A 24379-nucleotide genomic window follows, 5' to 3' on the forward strand; every position below is an offset into this window, starting at 1 on the left:
TACAGGGTCAGGGTTTATTCAGCAGGGGAAGGATTACTGACTGTGTGACTGTACAGGGTCAGTGTTGAGTCAGCAGGGGAAGGGTTACTGACTGTGTGACTGTACATGGTCAGTGTTGAGTCATCAGGGGAAGGATTACTGACTGTGAGACTGTACAGGGTCAGTGTTTATTCAGCAGGGGAAGGGTTACTGACTGTGTGACTGTACAGGGTCACGGGTTATTCAGCAGGGGAAGGATTACTGACTGTGTGACTGTACAGGGTCAGGGTTTATTCAGCAGGGGAAGGGTTACTGACTGTGTGACTGTACAGGGTCAGTGTGTATTCAGCAGGGGAAGGATTACTGACTGTGTGACTGTACAGGGTCAATGTTGAGTCAGCAGGGGAAGGGTTACTGACTGTGTGACTGTCCAGGGTCAGTGTTGAGTCAGCAGGGGAAGGGTTACTGACTGTGTGACTGTACAGGGTCAGTGTTGAGTCAGCAGGGGAAGGGTTACTGACTGTGTGACTGTACAGGGTCAGGGTTTATTCAGCAGGGGAAGGATTACATCTGTGTGACTGTACAGGGTCAGGGTTTATTCAGCAGGGGAAGTATTACTGACTGTGTGACTGTACAGGGTCAGTGTTGAGTCAGCAGGGGAAGGGTTACTGACTGTGTGACTGTACAGGGTCAGTGTTGAGTCAGCAGGGGAAGGGTTACTGACTGTGTGACTGTACAGGGTCAGTGTTGATTCAGCAGGGGATGGATTACTGACTGTGTGACTGTACAGGGTCAGTGTTTATTCAGCAGGGGAAGGGTTACTGACTGTGTGACTGTACAGGGTCAGTGTTGAGTCAGCAGGGGAAGGGTTACTGACTGTGTGACTGTACAGGGTCAGTGTGTATTCAGCAGGGGAAGGGTTACTGACTGTGTGACTGTACAGGGTCAGTGTTGAGTCAGCAGGGGAAGGGTTACTGACTGTGTGACTGTACAGGGTCAGTGTGTATTCAGCAGGGGAAGGATTACTGACTGTGTGACTGTACAGGGTCAGTGTTTATTCAGCAGGGGAAGGATTACTGACTGTGTGACTGTACAGGGTCAGGGTTTATTCAGCAGGGGAAGGATTACTGACTGTGTGACTGTACAGGGTCAGTGTTGAGTCAGCAGGGGAAGGGTTACTGACTGTGTGACTGTACAGGGTCAGTGTTGAGTCAGCAGGGGAAGGGTTACTGACTGTGTGACTGTACAGGGTCAGTGTTGAGTCAGCAGGGGAAGGGTTACTGACTGTGTGACTGTACAGGATCAGTGTTGAGTCAGCAGGGGAAGGATTACTGACTGTGTGACTGTACAGGGTCAGTGTTTATTCAGCAGGGGAAGGGAACTGACTGTGTGACTGTACAGGGTCAATGTTGAGTCAGCAGGGTACGGGTTACTGACTGTGTGACTGTACAGGGTCAGTGTTGAGTCAGCAGGGGAAGGGTTACTGACTGTGTGACTGTACAGGGTCAGGGTTTATTCAGCAGGGGAAGGATTACTGACTGTGTGACTGTACAGGGTCAGTGTTGAGTCAGCAGGGGAAGGGTTACTGACTGTGTGACTGTACAGGGTCAGTGTTGAGTCAGCAGGGGAAGGGTTACTGACTGTGTGACTGTACAGGGTCAGTGTTGAGTCAGCAGGGGAAGGGTTACTGACTGTGTGACTGTTCATGGTCAGTGTTGAGTCATCAGGGGAAGGATTACTGACTGTGAGACTGTACAGGGTCAGTGTGTATTCAGCAGGGGAAGGGTTACTGACTGTGTGACTGTACAGGGTCACGGGTTATTCAGCAGGGGAAGGATTACTGACTGTGTGACTGTACAGGGTCAGGGTTTATTCAGCAGGGGAAGGGTTACTGACTGTGTGACTGTACAGGGTCAGTGTGTATTCAGCAGGGGAAGGATTACTGACTGACCCTGGACAGTCACACAGTCAGTAACCCTTCCCCTGCTGACTCAACATTGACCCTGTACAGTCACACAATGTTGAGTCAGCAGGGGAAGGGTTACTGACTGTGTGACTGTCCAGGGTCAGTGTTGAGTCAGCAGGGGAAGGGTTACTGACTGTGTGACTGTACAGGGTCAGGGTTTATTCAGCAGGGGGAAGGGTTACTGACTGTGTGACTGTACAGGTTCAGTGTTTATTCAGCAGGGGAAGGATTACTGACTGTGTGACTGTACAGGGTCAGGGCTTATTCAGCAGGGGAAGTATTACTGACTGTGTGACTGTACAGGGTCAGTGTTGAGTCAGCAGGGGAAGGGTTACTGACTGTGTGACTGTACAGGGTCAGTGTTGAGTCAGCAGGGGAAGGGTTACTGACTGTGTGACTGTACAGGGTCAGTGTTGATTCAGCAGGGGATGGATTACTGACTGTGTGACTGTACAGGGTCAGTGTTTATTCAGCAGGGGAAGGGTTACTGACTGTGTGACTGTACAGGGTCAGTGTTGAGTCAGCAGGGGAAGGGTTACTGACTGTGTGACTGTACAGGGTCAGTGTGTATTCAGCAGGGGAAGGATTACTGACTGTGTGACTGTACAGGGTCAGTGTTGAGTCAGCAGGGGAAGGATTACTGACTATGAGACTGTACAGGGTCAGTGTTGATTCAGCAGGGGAAGGGTTACTGACTGTGTGACTGTACAGGGTCAGGGTTTATTCAGCAGGGGGAAGGGTTACTGACTGTGTGACTGTACAGGGTCAGGGTTTATTCAGCAGGGGAAGGATTACTGACTGTGTGACTGTACAGGGTCAGTGTTGAGTCAGCAGGGGAAGGATTACTGACTGTGTGACTGTACAGGGTCAGGGGTTATTCAGCAGGGGAAGGGTTACTGACTGTGTGACTGTACAGGGTCAGTGTTGAGTCAGCAGGGGAAGGGTTCCTGACTGTGTGACTGTACAGGGTCGGTGTTTATTCAGCAGGGGATGGATTACTGACTGTGTGACTGTACAGGATCAGTGTTGAGTCAGCGGGGGATGGATTACTGACTGTGTGACTGTACAGGGTCAGTGTTTATTCAGCAGGGGGAAGGGTTACTGACTGTGTGACTGTACAGGGTCAGTGTTGAGTCAGCAGGGGAAGGGTTACTGACTGTGTGACTGTACAGGGTCAGTGTTTATTCAGCTGGGGAAGGGTTACTGACTGTGTGACTGTACAGGGTCAGTGTTGAGTCAGCTGGGGAAGGGTTACTGACTGTGTGACTGTACAGGGTCAGTGTTTATTCAGCTGGGGAAGGGTTACTGACTGTGTGACTGTACAGGGTCAGTGTTGAGTCAGCAGGGGAAGGATTACTGACTGTGTGACTGTACAGGGTCAGTGTGTATTCAGCAGGGGAAGGATTACTGACTGTGTGACTGTACAGGGTCAGGGTTTATTCAGCAGGGGAAGGGTTACTGACTGTGTGACTGTACAGGGTCAGTGTTGAGTCAACTGGGGAAGGATTACTGACTGTGTGACTGTACAGGGTCAGTGTTTATTCAGCAGGGGAAGGATTACTGACTGTGTGACTGTACAGGGTCAGTGTTTATTCAGCAGGGGAAGGGTTACTGACTGTGTGACTGTACAGGGTCAGTGTGTATTCAGCAGGGGAAGGATTACTGACTGTGTGACTGTACAGGGTCAGTGTTTATTCAGCAGGGGAAGGGTTACTGACTGTGTGACTGTACAGGGTCAGTGTTTATTCAGCAGGGGAAGGGTTACTGACTGTGTGACTGTACAGGGTCAGTGTTTATTCAGCAGGGGAAGGGTTACTGACTGTGTGACTGTACAGGGTCAGGGTTTATTCAGCAGGGGAAGGGTTACTGACTGTGTGACTGTACAGGGTCAGTGTGTATTCAGCAGGGGAAGGATTACCGACTGTGTGACTGTACAGGGTCAATGTTGAGTCAGCAGGGGAAGGGTTACTGACTGTGTGACTGTCCAGGGTCAGTGTTGAGTCAGCAGGGGAAGGGTTACTGACTGTGTGACTGTACAGGGTCAGGGTTTATTCAGCAGGGGGAAGGGTTACTGACTGTGTGACTGTACAGGGTCAGTGTTTATTCAGCAGGGGAAGGTTTACTGACTGTGTGACTGTACAGGGTCAGGGTTTATTCAGCAGGGGAAGTATTACTGACTGTGTGACTGTACAGGGTCAGTGTTGAGTCAGCAGGGGAAGGGTTACTGACTGTGTGACTGTACAGGGTCAGTGTTGAGTCAGCAGGGGAAGGGTTACTGACTGTGTGACTGTACAGGGTCAGTGTTGAGTCAGCAGGGGAAGGGTTACTGACTGTGTGACTGTACAGGGTCAGTGTTGAGTCAGCAGGGGAAGGGTTACTGACTGTGTGACTGTACAGGGTCAGTGTTTATTCAGCAGGGGAAGGGTTACTGACTGTGTGACTGTACAGGGTCAGTGTTGAGTCAGCAGGGGAAGGGTTACTGACTGTGTGACTGTACAGGGTCAGTGTGTATTCAGCAGGGGAAGGATTACTGACTGTGTGACTGTACAGGGTCAGTGTTGAGTCAGCAGGGGAAGGATTACTGACTATGAGACTGTACAGGGTCACTGTTGATTCAGCAGGGGAAGGGTTACTGACTGTGTGACTGTACAGGGTCAGGGCTTATTCAGCAGGGGGAAGGGTTACTGACTGTGTGACTGTACAGGGTCAGGGTTTATTCAGCAGGGGAAGGATTACTGACTGTGTGACTGTACAGGGTCAGTGTTGAGTCAGCAGGGGAAGGATTACTGACTGTGTGACTGTACAGGGTCAGGGGTTATTCAGCAGGGGAAGGGTTACTGACTGTGTGACTGTACAGGGTCAGTGTTGAGTCAGCAGGGGAAGGGTTCCTGACTGTGTGACTGTACAGGGTCGGTGTTTATTCAGCAGGGGATGGATTACTGACTGTGTGACTGTACAGGGTCAGTGTTTATTCAGCAGGGGAAGGGTTACTGACTGTGTGACTGTACAGGGTTAGTGTTTATTCGGCATGGGAAGGATTACTGACTGTGTGACTGTACAGGGTCAGTGTTTATTCAGCAGGGGGAAGGGTTACTGACTGTGTGACTGTACAGGGTCAGTGTTGAGTCAGCAGGGGAAGGGTTACTGACTGTGTGACTGTACAGGGTCAGTGTTTATTCAGCTGGGGAAGGGTTACTGACTGTGTGACTGTACAGGGTCAGTGATGAGTCAGCTGGGGAAGGGTTACTGACTGTGTGACTGTACAGGGTCAGTGTTTATTCAGCTGGGGAAGGGTTACTGACTGTGTGACTGTACAGGGTCAGTGTTTATTCAGCTGGGGAAGGGTTACTGACTGTGTGACTGTACAAGGTCAGTGTTGAGTCAGCTGGGGAAGGGTTACTGACTGTGTGACTGTACAGGGTCAGTGTTTATTCAGCTGGGGAAGGGTTACTGACTGTGTGACTGTACAGGGTCAGTGTTGAGTCAGCAGGGGAAGGATTACTGACTGTGTGACTGTACAGGGTCAGTGTTGAGTCAGCAGGGGAAGGATTACTGACTGTGTGACTGTACAGGGTCAGTGTTTATTCAGCAGGGGAAGGGTTACTGACTGTGTGACTGTACAGGGTCAGTGTTTATTCAGCAGGGGAAGGGTTACTGACTGTGTGACTGTACAGGGTCAGTGTGTATTCAGCAGGGGAAGGATTACTGACTGTGTGACTGTACAGGGTCAGTGTTGAGTCAGCAGGGGAAGGGTTACTGACTGTGTGACTGTACAGGGTCAGTGTTGAGTCAGCAGGTGAAGGATTACTGACTGTGTGACTGTACAGGGTCAGTGTTGAGTCAGCAGGGGAAGGATTACTGACTGTGTGACTGTACAGGGTCAGTGTTTATTCAGCAGGGGAAGGGTTACTGACTGTGTGACTGTACAGGGTCAGTGTTGAGTCAGCAGGGGAAGGGTTACTGACTGTGTGACTGTACAGGGTCAGTGTGTATTCAGCAGGGGAAGGATTACTGACTGTGTGACTGTACAGGGTCAGTGTTTATTCAGCAGGGGAAGGGTTACTGACTGTGTGACTGTACAGGGTCAGTGTTTATTCAGCAGGGGAAGGGTTACTGACTGTGTGACTGTACAGGGTCAGTGTTTATTCAGCAGGGTACAGGTTACTGACTGTGTGACTGTACAGGGTCAGTGTTTATTCAGCAGGGGAAGGGTTACTGACTGTGTGACTGTACAGGGTCAGTGTCGAGTCAGCGGGGTAAGGATTACTGACTGTGTGATTGTACAGGGTCAGTGTTGAGTCAACTGGGGAAGGATTACTGACTGTGTGACTGTACAGGGTCAGTGTTGAGTCAGCAGGGGAAGGGTTACTGACTGTGTGACTGTACAGGGTCAGTGTCGAGTCAGCGGGGGAAGGGTTACTGACTGTGTGACTGTACAGGGTCAGGGTTTATTCAGCAGGGGAAGGGTTACTGACTGTGTGACTGTACAGGGTCAGTGTTTATTCAGCAGGGGAAGGATTACTGACTGTATGACTGTACAGGGTCAGGGTTTATTCAGCAGGGGAAGGGTTACTGACTGTGTGACTGTACAGGGTCAGTGTTTATTCAGCAGGGGAAGGGTTACTGACTGTGTGACTGTACAGGGTCAGTGTTTATTCAGCAGGGGAAGGATTACTGACTGTGTGACTGTACAGGGTCAGGGTTTATTCAGCAGGGGGAAGGGTTACAGACTGTGTGACTGTACAGGGTCAGTGTTGAGTCAGCAGGGGAAGGGTTACTGACTGTGTGACTGTACAGGGTCAGTGTTGAGTCAGCAGGGGAAGGGTTACTGACTGTGTGACTGTACAGGGTCAGTGTTGAGTCAGCAGCGGAAGGGTTACTGACTGTGTGACTGTACAGGGTCAGTGTCGAGTCAGCGGGGGAAGGATTACTGACTGTGTGATTGTACAGGGTCAGTGTTGAGTCAACTGGGGAAGGATTACTGACTGTGTGACTGTACAGGGTCAGTGTTTATTCTGCAGGGGAAGGGTTACTGACTGTGTGACTGTACAGGGTCAGTGTCGAGTCAGCGGGGGAAGGATTACTGACTGTGTGATTGTACAGGGTCAGTGTTGAGTCAACTGGGGAAGGATTACTGACTGTGTGACTGTACAGGGTCAGTGTTGAGTCAGCAGGGGAAGGGTTACTGACTGTGTGACTGTACAGGGTCAGTGTCGAGTCAGCGGGGGAAGGGTTACTGACTGTGTGACTGTACAGGGTCAGTGTCGAGTCAGCAGGGGAAGGGTTACTGACTGTGTGACTGTACAGGGTCAGTGTCGAGTCAGCCTGTTTGTCTGTTTCTCCCCCTCAGGAGACCTTACTCCTCCTCCTGAAGAGCTTGCCCTTGGGATGTTACTTCAACATCTACAGATTCGGGAGAAGCTTTAATTCCTTCTTCCCGTAAGTGGGCGTTTTTCTGGTGGGGCGGCGGCATTTGGAAACGCAGCGTGGGTCTCGGGAGGCTTGGCGGGGGGTGTAGCGGGGAGAGCTGCCAGCGCCTGGCCGTTGATGTATTGCCAAGGATGCTGCCTACCTCTTGGCTGAGGCTGTGGGGTGTGCTGGCTCGGGTGGAGGTTGGGCCGATTCGATGTGTCTGTGTCCCACTGCCTGTCTAAGATGTGCTCGCCCTCACTCTCTCACTCTCTCTTCTGCGCCCTCCCTCCCTCCCTCCCTCTCCCTCGCTCTCTCTCTCCCTCCCTCGCTCACTCCCTCCCTCGCTCGCTCCCTCCCTCGCTCGCTCCCTCCCTCGCTCGCTCCCTCCCTCGCTCACTCGCTCCCTCCCTCGCTCGCTCCCTCCCTCCATCCCTTCCTCCCTCCCTCCCTCCCTCCCTCGCTCTCTCCCTCTCTCCCTCCCTCCCTCCCTCCCTCGCTCTCTCCCTCCCTCCCTCCCTCGCTCTCTCCCTCCCTCCCTCCCTCGCTCTCTCCCTCCCTCGCTCTCTCCCTCCCTCCCTCCCTCCCTCCCTCGCTCTCTCCCTCTCCCGCTCGCTCTCTCTCCCCTCCTGCTCTCTCTCCCCTCCCGCTCTCTCTCCCCTCCCGCTCTCTCTCCCCTCCCGCTCTCTCTCCCCTCCCGCTCTCACTCCCCTCCCGCTCTCACTCCCCTCCTGCTCTCTCTCCCCTCCCGCTCTCTCTCCCCTCCCGCTCTCTCTCCCCTCCCGCTCTCTCTCCCCTCCCGCTCTCTCTCCCCTCCCGCTCTCTCTCCCCTCCCGCTCTCTCTCCCCTCCCGCTCTCTCTCCCCTCCCGCTCTCTCTCCCCTCCCGCTCTCTCTCCCCTCCCGCTCTCTCTCCCCTCCCGCTCTCTCTCCCCTCCTGCTATCTCCCTCCCGCCCGCTATCTCACTGTGGTGTGAGCATTGACTACACTCAGGAGATATCATCACGGCGCAAGGGACCCCGGTTCAATTCCAGCCTCAGTGCGACTGCCCTGTCTGGGGTTTGCCCATTCTCCACTCCCCCACCACCGTTTCTGCATGGGTTTCCTCCGGGTGCTCTGTTTTCCTCCCCCAATCCAAACAATGTGCAGGTTCAGCTGGTTGGGCCATGCAAAATTACCCATAGTGCCCCAGGGATGTGCAGGTTAGGGTGGATTGGCCGTGCTAAATTACCCATAGTGCCCAGGGATGTGCAGGTTAGGGTGGATTGGCCGTGCTAAATTACCCATAGTGCCCAGGGATGTGCAGGTTAGGGTGGATTGGCCGTGCTAAATTACCCATAGTGCCCAGGGATGTGCAGGTTAGGGTGGATTGGCCGTGCTAAATTACCCATAGTGCCCAGGGATGTGTAGGTCAGGGTGGATTGACCATGCTAAATTACCCACAGTGCCCCAGGGATGTGCAGGTTAGGGTGGATTGGCCGTGCTAAATTACCCATAGTGCCCAGGGATGTGCAGGTTAGGGTGGATTGGCCGTGCTAAATTACCCATAGTGCCCCAGGGATGTGCAGGTTAGGGTGGATTGGCCGTGCTAAATTACCCATAGTGCCCAGGGATGTGTAGCTGCACTAGTCAAGTGTCAATGTAGGGGAATGGTCCTGGGCAGGTTATTCGGCACAGGGCGGGCGTGGATTTAGTTGGGCCGAAGGGCCTGTTTCCATCCTGACGGGAATCTGATCTCATCCATCTCCCTGCAGTGAGAGCATCGAGTACAATCAGCAGTCAATGAAGGCTGCCCTGGCGACGTTGGATGGTATATCGGCAGACATGGGTGGCACAGAGATCCTCGAACCCCTCCGTGCCATTTACAGCAAGCCTTGTAAGGCATCCCACCCACGGCAGGTAGGCAAAGGGTGAGGGTGAATGTGCCAGGAGCCCTCCCGGGTAATACCCAGAATGCACTTCAGTGTGGCCTCCCAGCCTTCGGATGATGCCCACAGCCTGCTCCCAGCCGTGAGCTGAAGCCCACCGTGCTCTCTGGCCAGGACCCAGCGTGGGCGGAGTGTCGTAGAGTCCCTGCAGTGTGGGAAGCAGGCCATTCGGTCCGTCGAGTCCACACCAACTCATCCCAGTCAGACCCACCGTACTACCCCATCCCTAAAACCTTGCATTTCCCATAGCTCACCCTCCCAGTCTGCCCACCCCCGGATGCTATGGGTCATTTGCACGGCCAATCCACGCTAGTCTGCACATCCCTGGGCACTATGGGTAATTTAGCATAGCCAATCCACCCTAACCTGTACATCCCTGGGCACTATGGGTAATTTAGCACGGCCAATCCGCCCTAACCTGCACATCCCTGGGCACTATGGGTAATTTAACACGGCCAATCCACTCTGAGCTCGTCTTTGGAGTGTGGGAGGAAACCGGAGCACCCGGAGGAAACCCACACAGACACAGGGAGAACGTGCAAACTCCACACAGGGAGGTGCCCGAGGCTCGACTCGAACCTGGGTCCCTGGTGCTGTGAGGGTGCAGTGCTAACCACTGAGACACGCTTGCGTCTTTTTTAATGTCACCCAGACCGAGCGCGCGCGTGCGCACACACACACAGACAGTCTCACACACACAGACACACACACTCTCGTGCATACAGACATGCTCTCTCTCTGGCGCGCGTGCCACATATATATATATATATATATATACATACACACACACACACACCTACACACCTATACACAACACACACACACACACCTACACACACACACACACACACACATACTACACACACACCTATACACACACACACACCTCTATAGACCTACACACACACCTCTATACACACACACACACACACACCTACACACCTACACACACACACACACACATACTACACACACACCTATACACACACACACACACACACACACACCTACACACACCTCTATAGACACACACACACCTATACACACACACACCTATACACACACACACCTACACACACACCTCTATAGACACACACACACACCTACACACACGCCTCTATACACACACACACACACACCTACACACACACCTCTATACACACACCTACACACACCTACACACACGCCTATACACACACACCTATACAGACACCTATACAGACACCTACACACACCTACACATACACACACACACACCTACACACCCCTACACAGACTCACACACTGCCTCTCACTCCCTCAGCCACTCACACACCTTCACCTTCACTCTCCCGCACAGAGATAGTTGACGGTTAGCTCAGTTGGCTGGACGGCGGGTGTGTGATACTGAGTGACCGGCAACGCCAGCTGAGGTCACCGTGAAAAGTGCCACCTTCGCCACCTCTGCGCTGAGGTGGGATCACCCTCTGGGTTAAACCGGCAGTGATCTCCCTCGAATGAGAGAGTGAGAGTGAGTGAGTGAGAGAGTGAGTGAGTGAGTGAGCAGCCCTGTGTGCTGCTCTGAGACGGTGACATCTCTCTCACCCGCCCACTAATTCCTCCGTTCTTCCAGCTCTTCGTTTTCACTGACGGAGAGGTGTCCAACACCAAGATGGTGATTGACGAGGTTCAGAAGAACGCCCACAGTCACAGGTAACAGGAGCCAGGGTCTCGGGCCTTTCTGTCTGTGGGCGTGCTGAGGGGGGGGGGGGGGGTGGGGGGTGGTTTTGGACGCGGTCCGTGCCCCCCCCTGAGACGGGCACACCCCGGGGGGACCGGGTGCGACTCTCTGAGTGTCCGTTTCGTGGTGACGAACATGGCATGACCATCCCTCAGCCTTCCAAAATGTCTTCCTTACCTTGCCATCCTTGGCCTCACTGGAATGCTCACCTCCACCCCCCCCCCCCCCCCCCCCCACGCCCTCGTGCTCCAGGGTAGACATCTTGTTCCCGCACCCCTCCAAAGGGCTGATCTTTAGCCCTCGGCCAACGGCACCAGGTCACCAGACGTTCCGAGCCCATTGGTCCGACTGTCCTCCCACTGTTGGCTGCTTGTCCACAATGGCAGTCGGGCAACACACCAACGAGACGCCTCGTCGGCTGTAATCTTCGCTTTGCTGTGGCTCGACCACTGGACTGGGGAGTCCCTGCACTGCGGAAAGCAGCCATTCGGCCCACCCAGACCCGCAACAGCCCACCATCGCCCGAGCTCTGCATTTTCCAGGGCTAACCCACGTAGCCTGCACGTCCCTGGGCACTGTGGGTAATTTAGCACGGCCAATCCCCCCTAACCTGCACATCCCTGGGCACTATGGGTAATTTAGCACGGCCAATCCACCCTAACCTGTACATCCCTGGGCACTATGGGTAATTTAGCACGGCCAATCCACCCTAACCTACACATCCCTGGGCACTATGGGTAATTTAGCACGGCCAATCCACCCTAACCTGTACATCCCTGGGCACTGTGGGTAATTTAGCACGGCCAATCCCCCCTAACCTGCACATCCCTGGGCACTATGGGTAATTTAGCATGGCTGATCCACTCTAACCTGCACATCCCTGTGCACTATGGGTAATTTAGCATGGCCAATCCCACCCTAACCTGCACATCCCTGGGCACTATGGGTAATTTAGCACGGCCAATCCACCCTAACCTGCACGTCCCTGGGCACTATGGGTAATTTAGCATGGCCAATCCCACCCTAACCTGCACATCCCTGGGCACTATGGGTAATTTAGCATGGCCAATCCACCCTAACCTGCACATCCCTGGGCACTATGGGTAATTTAGCATGGCTAACCTACTCTAACTTGCACATATTTGGACTGTGGGAGGAAACTGAAGCACCCGGTTGAAACCCACGCGGACACTGGGGGGAGAATGGGCAAACTGCACACAGAGAGTCACCCCCGAGGGTGGGGATTGAACCTGGGTCCTTGGCGCTACGAGGCAGCGGCGCTAACCACTGAGCCGCGATGATGAATGGGACTGTGTACAAACTGGCAATGCACAGATCTTTACCCTTCAGGCCCGACTTCAGCAGCCAACCCCTCGATGAAGTCGATGGAACTGGCCAGTGAGACCGCTCAGCCCATCGATTCTGTTGTGCCCTGCCGCGCCCCTCCCGCCCTGGCCCTGCTGCTCCCAGTAATCCGAGCTGTTCCCTCCCTCCCTCCCTCCCTCCCTCGGTCCAGGTGCTTCTCCTTCGGGATCGGGCAGGGGGCCTCGACGCAGCTGATCAAAGGCATCGCCAAGGCGACCTCTGGGAACGCCGAGTTCATCACCGGTAAGGAGAGGATGCAGCCAAAGGTAGGTGGGTCAGGTCAGGGGTGATCGGAGCTGACCGGGTCGGGGGGGGGGGGGGGGGGAGCGCAGAGGAGCTGGGGCTTAACCCCTGAGCTCAGACAGTGACGGGGAGTAACTCCCCAAACCACGACACTGACTGGGGGGGGGGGTAATTCCCCCAAACACCCCGACACTGACTGGGGGTAATTCCCCCAAACACCCCGACACTGACTGGGGGTAATTCCCCCAAACGCCCCGACACTGACTGGGGGGTAATTCCCCCCAAACACCCCAACATTGACTGGGGGGTAATTCCCCCAAACACCCTGACACTGACTGGGGGGGTAATTCCCCCAAACACCCCGACACTGACTGGGGGGTAATTCCCCCAAACACCCTGACACTGACTGGGGGGGTAATTCCCCCAAACACCCCGACACTGACTGGGGGGTAATTCCCCCAAACGCCCCGACACTGACTGGGGGTAATTCCCCCAAACACCCCGACACTGACTGGGGGGTAATTCCCCCAAACACCCCAACATTGACTGGGGGGGTAATTCCCCCCAAACACCCCGACACTGACTGGGGGGTAATTCCCCCCCAAACACCCCGACACTGACAGGGGGGTAATTCCCCCCCAAACACCCTGACACTGACAGGGGGGTAATTCCCCCAAACACCCTGACACTGACTGGGGGGGTAATTCCCCCAAACACCCCGACACTGACTGGGGGGTAATTCCCCCCAAACACCCCGACACTGACAGGGGGGTAATTCCCCCAAACACCCTGACACTGACTGGGGGGGTAATTCCCCCAAACACCCCGACACTGACTGGGGGGTAATTCCCCCAAACGCCCCGACACTGACTGGGGGGTAATTCCCCCAAACACCCCGACACTGACTGGGGGGTAATTCCCCCAAACACCCCGACACTGACTGGGGGGTAATTCCCCCAAACACCCCGACACTGACTGGGGGGGTAATTCCCCCAAACACCCCGACACTGACTGGGGGGTAATTCCCCCCAAACACCCTGACACTGACTGGGGGGTAATTCCCCCAAACACCCCGACACTGACTGGGGGGTAATTCCCCCCAAACACCCCGACACTGACAGGGGGGTAATTCCCCCAAACACCCTGACACTGACTGGGGGGGTAATTCCCCCAAACGCCCCGACACTGACTGGGGGGTAATTCCCCCAAACACCCCGACACTGACTGGGGGGTAATTCCCCCAAACACCCCGACACTGACTGGGGGGTAATTCCCCCCAAACCGCGACACTGACTGGGGGGTAATCCCCCCAAACACCCCGACACTGACTGGGGGGTAATTCCCCCAAATACCCCGACACTGACTGGGGGTAATTCCCCCAAATACCCCGACACTGACTGGGGGGTAATTCCCTCAATCACCCCGACACTGGGGTGTAATTCCCCCCAAAACCCCCGACACTGACTGACTGGGGGTAAATGTGCCTTAGTGAATCCACCCTAACCTGCACGTTCCTGGGCACTATGGGTAATTTAGCACGGCCAATCCACCCTAACCTGCACATCCCTGGGCACTATGGGTAATTTAGCACAGCCAATCCACCCTAACCTGCACGTCCCTGGGCACTATGGGTAATTTAGCACGGCCAATCCACCCTAATCTGCACATCCCTGGGCACTATGGGTAATTTAGCATGGCCAATCCACCCTAACCTGCACATCCCTGGGCACTATGGGTAATTTAGCACGGCCAATCCACCCTAACCTGCACATCCCTGGGCACTATGGGTAATTTAGCACGGCCAATCCACCCTAACCTGCACATCCCTGGGCACTATGGGTAATTTAGCACGGCCAATCCACCCTAACCTGCACATCCCTGGGCACTATGGGTAATTTAGCACGGCCAATCCACCCTAACCTGCACATCCCTGGGCACTATGGGTAATTTAGCACGGCCAATCCACCCTAACCTACACATCCCTGGGCACTATGGGTAATTTAGCACGGCCAATCCACCCTAACCTACACATCCCTGGGCACTATGGGTAATTTAGCACGGCCAATCCACCCTAACCTGCACATCCCTGGGCACTATGGGTAATTTAGCACGGCCAATCCACCCTAACCTGCACATCCCTGGGCACTATGGGTAATTTAGCACGGCCAATCCACCCTAACCTGCACATCCCTGGGCACTATGGGTAATTTAGCACGGCCAATCCACCCTAACCTGCACATCCCTGGGCACTATGGGTAATTTAGTACGGCCAATCCACCCTAACCTGTGCATCTTTGGACTGTGGGAGGAAACCGGGGCACCCGGAGGAAACCCAGCAGACGCGGGGAAGATGGTGGCGGGGGTGGGGGTGGAGGTGGAGGTGGGGGGGGGGGAGGGGGTGGAGGTGGGGGGTGGGGGGGCATAACGCCAGCTCCTCACGTTTGAGCTGGAGGTGTTGTGAGGGGTGGAAAGCACTGATGAAACCCCTGACCCGTTGACCTTGTCGCCGCCAGGTTCTGCAGAGTTTGAAGTTTGCACTTCAGCCGGCCGTGTCTGACCTGACCATTGGCTGGGAGCTGCCGTCCGGAGTGGAGGCGGCCCTCCTATCACAGCTGCCCACTGTCATCTTCAACGGTCAGCGGTCCATCGTCTACGCCCAGCTGAAGGGCGAGGTGAGGAATCACCGGCAGGATTTACCACCAGGCCTCACGGGTCCCCAGGACCAACAACGTGCAGGGAATAAACTTCACAGTCTCTCCGTCAGGGATCCCCCGTTAAAGGGGGAGTCTCTCCCATGGGGACCCCCGTTAAAGGGGGAGTCTCTCCCTCGGGGACCCCCGTTAAAGGGGGAGTCTCTCCCTCGGGGACCCCCGTTAAAGGGGGAGTCTCTCCCTCGGGGACCCCCGTTAAAGGGGGAGTCTCTCCCTCGGGGACCCCCGTTAAAGGGGGAGTCTCTCCCTCGGGGACCCCCGTTAAAGGGGGAGTCTCTCCCTCACGGACCCCCATTAAAGGGGGAGTCTCTCCCTCGGGGACCCCCCGTTAAAGGGGGAGTCTCTCCCTCGGGGACCCCCGTTAAAGGGGGAGTCTCTCCCTCGGGGGACCCCCGTTAAAGGGGGAGTCTCTCCCTCAGGGACCCCCGTCAAAGGGGGAGTCTCTCCCTCGGGGACCCCCCGTTAAAGGGGGAGTCTCTCCCTCACGGACCCCCGTTAAAGGGGGAGTCTCTCCCTCGGGGACCCCCCGTTAAAGGGGGAGTCTCTCCCTCGGGGACCCCCGTTAAAGGGGGAGTCTCTCCCTCAGGGACCCCCGTTAAAGGGGGAGTCTCTCCCTCGGGGACCCCCGTCAAAGGGGGAGTCTCTCCCTCACGGACCCCCCGTCAAAGGGGGAGTCTCTCCCTCGGGGGACCCCCGTTAAAGGGGGAGTCTCTCCCTCAGGGACCCCCGTCAAAGGGGGAGTCTCTCCCTCGGGGGACCCCCGTTAGAGGGGGAGTCTCTCCCTCGGGGGACCCCCGTTAAAGGGAGAGTCTCTCCCTCAGGGACCCCCGTCAAAGGGGGAGTCTCTCCCTCACGGACCCCCGTTAAAGGGGGAGTCTCTCCCTCAGGGACCCCCTTAAAGGGGGAGTCTCTCCCTCGGGGACCCCCGTTAAAGGGGGAGTCTCTCCCTCGGGGACCCCCCGTTAAAGGGGGAGTCTCTCCCTCACGGACCCCCGTTAAAGGGAGAGTCTCTCCCTCACGGACCCCCGTTAAAGGGGGAGTCTCTCCCTCACGGACCCCCGTTAAAGGGGGAGTCTCTCCCTCAGGGACCCCCTTAAAGGGGGAGTCTCTCCCTCGGGGACCCCCGTTAAAGGGGGAGTCTCTCCCTCACGGACCCCCGTTAAAGGGGGAGTCTCTCCCTCGGGGGACCCCCGTTAAAGGGGGAGTCTCTCCCTCACGGACCCCCGTTAAAGGGGGAGTCTCTCCCTCGGGGACCCCCGTTAAAGGGGGAGTCTCTCCCTCGGGGGACCCCCCGTTAAGGACCCCCCGTTAAAGGGGGAGTCTCTCCCTCGGGGGACCCCCGTTAAAGGGGGAGTCTCTTCCTGTGCGTATCCTTTTTGTAGGGTGAAGGTTTTGAACTCTGTGTTGATATTCAGTGTGTCTGGGGTTCCCTGGGCTGGGGAGGCAGGGGCGGTGGGGGTGTCCTGGGGCTGGGGGAGGCAGGGACTGTGCAGTAAAATGTGACGTTCCTTGCCCCCACGATGTAACACATGCCCCTCCCCTCCCTCAGGTTGACCCCAGCCTGGAAGCCGAGATGTCCCTGAAATATTCCCTGGGAGAGGAGCTCTTCCAGAACAGCATCAGGTTCAAACTACAGCCACAGGATTCGGTCAGGTAACTCTCCGCAGCTCACTGCTGCATTATCATCGCCCCGATCCCAAATCTGGGAATTCTCTCTCAGCGCGGTATCCCAATACCAGGATCGCGACAGTAGGATAAAGGGGTGAACGGGGTGATCCTCCCCTGACAGAGCTGTGCTGACCTGCCCTTGAGTTCTGAGGGGTTGGGGGGGGGTGGGGGGATGGGCCGAGTGGTGTTATCGCTGGACCGTTTTGGTCCAGAGACCCAAGGTATGTTCCGGCTTCTAACCGCGACGCGCCGGATGGTGGAGTTCGGCCTACGTGTATCTCTCTGTAGTTGTGTGTCTCTGTAATTATGTGTGTGTGTATCTCTGTAATTGCATGTGTGTGTGTATCTCTGTAATTGTGTCTGTGTGTCTGTAATTGTGTCTGTGTGTCTGTAATTGTGTGTGTGTGTGTGTGTCTGTAATTGTGTGTGTGTGTGTGTCTGTAATTGTGTGTGTGTGTGTGTCTGTAATTGTGTGTGTGTCTCTCTCTCTCTGTAATTGTGTGTCTCTGTAATTGTGTGCCTGTGTGTCTCTGCAATTGTGTGTCTGTGTGTCTGTCTGTAGTTGTGTGTCTGTAATTGTGTGTGTGTGTGTGTGTGTGTGTATATCTGTAATTGTGTCTGTATCTGTAATTGTGTGTGTCTATAATTGTGTGTGTGTGTCTATAATTGTGTGTGTGTGTCTATAATTGTGTGTGTGTGTCTGTAATTGTGTGTGCATATATATCTGTAATTGTGTGTGTGTCTGTAATTGTGTGTCTCTGTAATTGTGTGTGTGTGTGTGTGTGTGTATCTGGAATTGTGTGTGTGTGTGTGTATATCTGTAATTGTGTGTCTGTCTGTGTGGGTGTCTGTGTGTGTGTGTGTGTGAGAGTATATCTGTAATTGTGTGTCTGTCTGTGTGTGTATATCCGTAATTGTGTGTGTGTCTGCGTGTATATCTGTAATTGTGTGGGTGTGTGTGTGTATCTGTAATTGTGGGTGTATATCTGTAATTGTTGGTGTATATCTGTAATTGTGTGTGTGTGTAAATCTGTAATTGTGTGTGTGAGTGTCTGTAATTGTGTGTGTGTGTGTGTGTGTGTGAGTATATCTGTAATTGTGTGTCTGTCTGTCAGTGTGTATATCCGTAATTGTGTGTGTGTCTGCGTGTATATCTGTAATTGTGTGGGTGTGTGTGTGTCTGCGTGTATATCTGTAATTGTGTGGGTGTGTGTGTATATCTGTAATTGTGTGTCTGTCTGTATGGGTGTGTGTGTGTGTATATATATCTGTAATTGTGTGTGTGTGTGTGTGTGTGTATATATCTGTAATTGTTGGTGTATATTTGTAATTGTGTGTGTGTAAATCTGTAATTGTGTGTGTGTGTCTGTAATTGTGTGTGTGTGTATATCTGTAATTGTGTGTGAATATCTGTAATTGTGTGTCTGTGTTTGTGGGTGTCTGTCTGTAAGTGTGTATATCTGTAATTGTGTGTGTGTCTGCGTGAATATCTGTAATTGTGTGTCAGTGTGTGTGTGTGTATATCTAATTGTGTCTGTGTGTCTTTGTCTGTGTGTGTCTCTGTGTGTGTGTGTGTGTGTGTCTGTATTTTCTACCTGACGGAAGGGGTTGTAGGAGAGTATTACCAGCGTGGGGTGGGGTGGGGTGGGGTGGGGTGGGTCATGGTGATGACATCAGCAGCCTCTCCATGGGGTGTAAATGGAGGCCACGGCTGGTTTCTGTGATGGAACCTTTCTTTATGGGTCAGTTGCCATACCCGGCCGTAACGCACCACCCAGACAATACGCCTTCTGCGCTGGCTCTGCCGAAGTCCATGGGGGTCCTTCCGGGCGTGCCGCATTTCCTGACCTGCCTGAGGCGCTGTTGTCCCTTCCTGGCCGTCGCGAGTAGGTGGGAAGTCCAGGGCAGGGCCTCGGTTATACGTCGCTCCCAGGAACCTGACGCAGTCCAACCCTCTCCCCCTCAGCTCCGTTGATGTAGGTGCGGGCGTGTTCTGAAGCCCGTGTTCGTTTTGCCGATGTCGGGAGAGAGCTTGCCGTCGTTGAACCATGTCACGGAGCCCTCGGCCTCCATTCCGTATTCTGATTTAACCGTTGTCCGTGCGCGGTTTACTTGCTTCGGCTCCACATTTTGGTGCTTTCCGCGTGCTGGTTTGTACGCCACTCGGGTCGTAATCCAGTGAGTGTAATCTCTGAGGTCCCTCTTTTTTTGCCATGGCCTCCCTGGTGGCCAGTTCGGTGAAGGGGAGAGCCGAAGAGGCCGTCCCAAGTGGTGCGATCACTTCCTCGTGACTGTCCGCCTCCTGCTCAAAATACTCAGAGCCAGAGCTGACCCGTTTGCCCTGGATCGCGGTGGGGTCCAGTTGTTCCCACACGCTGTAGCCCCGACGCACCGCCTCTCCCACCACCTGAAGGGATGTTGATTATTTATTTACCATAGTGTACAGGGATGTGCAGGTTAGGGTGGATTGGCCATGCTAAATTACCCATAGTGCCCAGGGATGCGCAGGTTAGGGTGGATTGGCCATGCTAAATTACCCATAGTGCCTAGGGATGTGCAGGTGAGGGTGGATTGGCCGTGCTAAATTACCCATAGTGCCCCAGGGATGCGTTACATTGCCCGTAATGTTAGGTGCGTTGGTCGGAGGGGAAATGGGTCTGGGCGGGTTACTCTTCGGAGGGCCGGTGTAGACTGGTTGGGCCGAAGGGCCTGTTTCCACACTGTAGGGGGGATCTAATCAAAGTATCACCCGTGTGTTTACCATGTGAAGATCAGTAAAGACTGTAACCACTGAGCAGAGACCCAACAAGCAGTGAGCTCCCTTCTCTGCCGTACAGCAAGAACCGCTTTCAACCACCTTCGAGGACTGTACCCCCCCCCCCCCGTCTTGCTGATGACGAGTGCTAATCTGGTGGTCCTTAGCTCCCCCCTCACCACCAGAGTGGAGACGCTGGGTCTGTGTGACCCACTGAACGCCGAGGGTGCTGTGGGTGTGATAACCCTCGGGGCTGGATGGAGTCGGGGGGAGGGGGGGGGTGTTCTGTGCCTGTGATATTCTTGACCCTGGGGACCCCGTATTCGGGACCCCGCCCCGTACACAGCCACCTACCCTAAACGCTGTCCGAACGGGGGTCCTTAACCCTCGGTGCTATGTTGGGCTGGTGGGGGGGGGGGTCCCGTCAGTGAGTGTGGGGTGAAGCCTTGGCGAGGAGATGTTTTGAAAGCCGAAGGATGAGATACCACAACGTCCCGTGAGTGAGACGCCCAAATACGGGGCCGGGGGGTAGGGGGTTGGTGGGGGGGGGGGGCCCTTGGTGTCTTCCACACTAACTAACCCCTTTTCCCAAAAACTGCTCTTCCTTCAGGTGCACGGTCCACCGCTTGGCCGCCAAGAGGATGATCGCGGCCTTCGAATCGGGGCCCGGCCGCGACAGCCCGGCCGCGAAGCAGCGGGTCGTTGAGATCAGCAGCCAGGCCAACGTCGTCTCCTCCCAGACCGCCTTCGTGGCCACCAACAAGGAGCTCGGCCAGCCACTGCGGGGCCCCATGGTCAGGCGCAACGTCCCCCTCCCGTGGGGTGAGTGGCCTGGCCTGCCTGCCTGTCTGACCGAGGGATTGGCCTGCCTGTCGGGAAAGGGACGGTGCTGCCCTCCATGCCCAGCTGTCGGAGGAGCTGGGCTGGGCTGGGCCGGGCTCACCTGTCTCACCCCCACCCTGGGTGTCCGCGTCTCTCTCTCTCTCTCTCACCCTTGCTGTCCCGAGCAGCTCGAGCTGAGCAAGCCCAGAAGCAGGGTTTAACGTTGTAACGGGGCGGGGGGGGGTTACATTTGGAAAGGGATGTGAGTGAAGGCGATTCTCCTGATCACCGTTGCCGTTGTCTTCCAGGTCTTCCAGTTCGCGGCTGTGCGCCGAGGGTGATGTTACGAAGCTGCGCTGGTCCCATGATGGGTAATGTGTACTGCCAATTTTTCATCTCTGTGTGTGTCTATGTGTGTATGTCTGTGTGATTGTGTGTCTCTGTGTGCCTACGCATCTAAATGTCTAAATGTGTGTATGTGTCACTGTTGTGTGTGTGTGTGTGTGTCTGTGTCTGTGTGTGTCTATGTGCGTATGTCTGTGTGATTGTGTGTCTCTGTGTGCCTACACATCTAAATGTCTAAATGTGTGTATGTGTCACTGTTGTGTGTGTGTGTGTGTCTGTATATGTCTAGGTGTGTGTGTCTGTGTGCCTACACAACTAAGTGTATGTATGTGTCACTGTTGTGTGTGTCTCTGTGTCTGTGTGTGTGTGGATGAGATCATGGCTATGTGTGTGGGTCTGTGTGTTTTGTCTGTGTGTCTACGTGTCTAATGTGTGTCTGTGTGTATGTATGTGTGTGTCTCTGTGTCTGACTGTATGTGTGTGTGTCTCTGTTGTGTGTCTGTGTGTCTACGTGTCTAAGTGTGTGTGGGTCTGTGTGTTGTGTGTCTCTGTTGTGTGCATGTGTATGTCTTTGTGTGCGTGTCTGTCTGTGTGTGTGGGTATGTCTGTGTGTGGGTGTGTATACGTGTGAGTGAGAGACTGTGTGTGTATGTCTGTGCATATGTGTGTGTGTGAGAGAGAGAGACTGTGTGGGAGTACGTATGTGAGAGAGAGAGACAGTGTGGGTCTGTGTATGTCTGTGTGTGTGAGAGAGAGAGAGAGACAGTGTGGGTCTGTGTATGTGTGTGTGGGTGTATATGTCTGTGTGTGTGTGAGAGAGGCAGTGTGTATGTCTGTATGTATGTGTGAGAGACAGTGTGGGTGTGTGTATGTGTCTGAGAGAGAGAGACAGTGTGTGTCTGTGTGTGGGTGGGTGTGCGTCTGTAAGTCTGTGTGGGAATGTGTGTATGCCTATGTGTGGGGGGTGTGTGTATGTCTGTGTGAGTGTGTACATGTCTGTCTACGTATGTCTGTCTGTGTGTGGGTATATGTGTGTGGGTGTGTGTATGTCTGTGTGAGAGAGAGAGAGAGAGAGAGAGACAGTGTGGGTCTGTGTGTGTCTGTGTGAGTGTGAGAGAGAGAGAGAGAGACAGTGTGGGTCTGTGTATGTCTGTGTGTGTGTGAGAGAGAGAGACAGTGCGTGTATGTGTGTCTGTCTGTGTGTGGGTGGGTGTGCGTCTGTAAGTCTGTGTGGGAATGTGTGTATGCCTATATGTGGGGGGTGTGTGTGTGTCTGTGTGAGTGTGTACATGTCTGTCTGTACGTATGTCTGTCTGTGTGTGGGTATATGTGTGTGGGTGTGTGTATGTCTGTGTGAGAGAGAGAGAGAGAGACAGTGTGGGTGTGTGTATGTCTGTGTGAGAGAGAGAGAGAGAGACAGTGTGGGTGTGTGTATGTCTGTGTGAGAGAGAGAGAGAGAGACAGTGTGGGTGTGTGTATGTCTGTGTGTGTGAGAGAGAGAGACAGTGTGGGTGTGTGTATGTCTGTGTGTGTGTGAGAGAGAGAGACAGTGTGGGTGTGTGTATGTCTGTGTGTGTGTGAGAGAGAGAGACAGTGTGGGTGTGTGTATGTCTGTGTGTGTGTGAGAGAGAGAGAGACAGTGTGGGTGTGTGTATATCTGTGTGTGCATATCTCCCTGTCTGTGTGGGTGTTTGTCTGTGTGTCTAAGCATCTAATGTGTGTGTCTGTGTGTATATCTGTTTGTGTGTGTATGTCTGTAAGTGTCTCTGTGCGTATATGTGTATGTCTGTGTGTGTGTATGTCTGTGTACATGTGTCTCTGTGTGTGTATGTCGATCTGAGCAAGCCCAGAAGCAGGGTTTAACGTTGTAACGGGGCGGGGGGGGGTTACATTTGGAAAGGGATGTGAGTGAAGGCGATTCTCCTGATCACCGTTGCCGTTGTCTTCCAGGTCTTCCAGTTCTCGGCTGTGCGCCGACGTTACAAAGCTGCACCACTCTCTTTCAGGCTCCTGGTCCCATGATGGGTAATGTGTACTGCCAATTTTTCATCTGTGTGTGTGTGTATGTCTATGTGCATATGTCTGTGTGTGTGTGTCTCTGTGTGTCTACGCATCTAAGTGTCTAAATGTGTGTATGTGTCACTGTTGTGTGTGTGTGTGTGTGTGTCTGTGTATGTCTAGGTGCGTATGTCTGTATGTATGTGTCACTGTTGTGTGTGTCCTGTGTCTGTGTGTGTGGATGAGATCATGGCTGTGTGTGTGGGTCTGTGTGTCTACGTGTCTAATGTGTGTCTGTGTGTATGTATGTGTGTGTGTCTCTGTTGTGTGTCTACGTGTCTAAGTGTGTATAGGTGTGTGTGTGTGGGTCTGTGTGTTGTGTGTCTCTGTTGTGTGCATGTGTATGTCTTTGTGTGTGTCTGTCTGTGTGTGGGTGTGTATACGTGTGAGTGAGAGACTGTGTGTGTGTCTGTCTGTGCATATGTGTGTATGAGAGAGAGAGAGACTGTGTGGGAGTACATATGTGAGAGAGAGAGAGAGACAGTGTGGGTCTGTGTATGTGTGTGTGGGTGTATATGTCTGTGTGTGTGAGAGAGAGGCAGTGTGTATGTCTGTGTGTGTGTGAGAGAGAGACAGTATGGGTGTGTGTATGTCTGTGTGTGTGTGAGAGAGAGACAGTGTGGGTGTGTGTATGTCTGTGTGTATGTGAGAGAGAGAGAGACAGTGTGGGTGTGTGTATGTCTGTGTGTGTGTGAGAGAGAGAGAGAGACAGTGTGGGTGTGTGTATGTCTGTGTGTGTGTGTGAGAGAGAGACAGTATGGGTGTGTGTATGTCTGTGTGTGTGTGTGAGAGAGAGACAGTGTGGGTGTGTGTATGTCTGTGTGTGTGTGAGAGAGAGAGAGACAGTGTGGGTGTGTGTATGTCTGTGTGTGTGTGTGAGAGAGAGAGAGACAGTGTGGGTGTGTGTATGTCTGTGTGTGTGAGAGAGAGAGAGACAGTGTGGGTCTGTGTATGTGTGTGTGGGTGTATATGTCTGTGTGTGTGTGAGAGAGGCAGTGTGTATGTCTGTATGTATGTGTGAGAGAGAGACAGTGTGGGTGTGTGTATGTGTCTGAGAGAGAGAGACAGTGTGTGTCTGTGTGTGGGTGGGTGTGCGTCTGTAAGTCTGTGTGGGAATGTGTGTATGCCTATGTGTGGGGGGTGTGTGTATGTCTGTGTGAGTGTGTACATGTCTGTCTGTACGTATGTCTGTCTGTGTGTGGGTATATGTGTGTGGGTGTGTGTATGTCTGTGTGTGAGAGAGAGAGAGAGAGAGAGAGACAGTGTGTGTGTGTGTGTGTCTGTGTGAGTGTGTACATGTCTGTCTGTACGTATGTCTGTCTGTGTGTGGGTATATGTGTGTGGGTGTGTGTATGTCTGTGTGTGAGAGAGAGAGAGAGACAGTGTGGGTGTGTGTGTGTCTGTGTGAGTG

The 24379-nt window shown here is 54.1% G+C and overlaps 1 protein-coding gene across 2 annotated transcripts in view; it reads left to right on the forward strand.

Annotated features, from left to right (window-relative positions):
• LOC140460836 (von Willebrand factor A domain-containing protein 5A-like) overlaps positions 1–24379 on the forward strand; it is a 58852-nt gene that overhangs the window by 6230 nt on the left and 28243 nt on the right. The window contains exons 3-11 of one of the 2 annotated variants that reach the window (XM_072555501.1): positions 7296–7384; positions 9108–9252; positions 10894–10973; positions 12518–12632; positions 15123–15281; positions 16870–16973; positions 20354–20565; positions 20874–20936; positions 22861–22935. In XM_072555501.1, coding sequence (XP_072411602.1) covers positions 7296–7384; positions 9108–9252; positions 10894–10973; positions 12518–12632; positions 15123–15281; positions 16870–16973; positions 20354–20565; positions 20874–20936; positions 22861–22935 — 1042 coding nt within the window. Of the gene's footprint in view, positions 1–7295; positions 7385–9107; positions 9253–10893; positions 10974–12517; positions 12633–15122; positions 15282–16869; positions 16974–20353; positions 20566–20873; positions 20937–22860; positions 22936–24379 lie in introns of those variants that run through there. The other variant, XM_072555502.1, reaches the window with a different exon arrangement.

This window comes from Chiloscyllium punctatum, chromosome 36 (assembly GCF_047496795.1).
Source record: "Chiloscyllium punctatum isolate Juve2018m chromosome 36, sChiPun1.3, whole genome shotgun sequence".
Classification (NCBI taxonomy): Eukaryota; Metazoa; Chordata; class Chondrichthyes; order Orectolobiformes; family Hemiscylliidae; genus Chiloscyllium; species Chiloscyllium punctatum.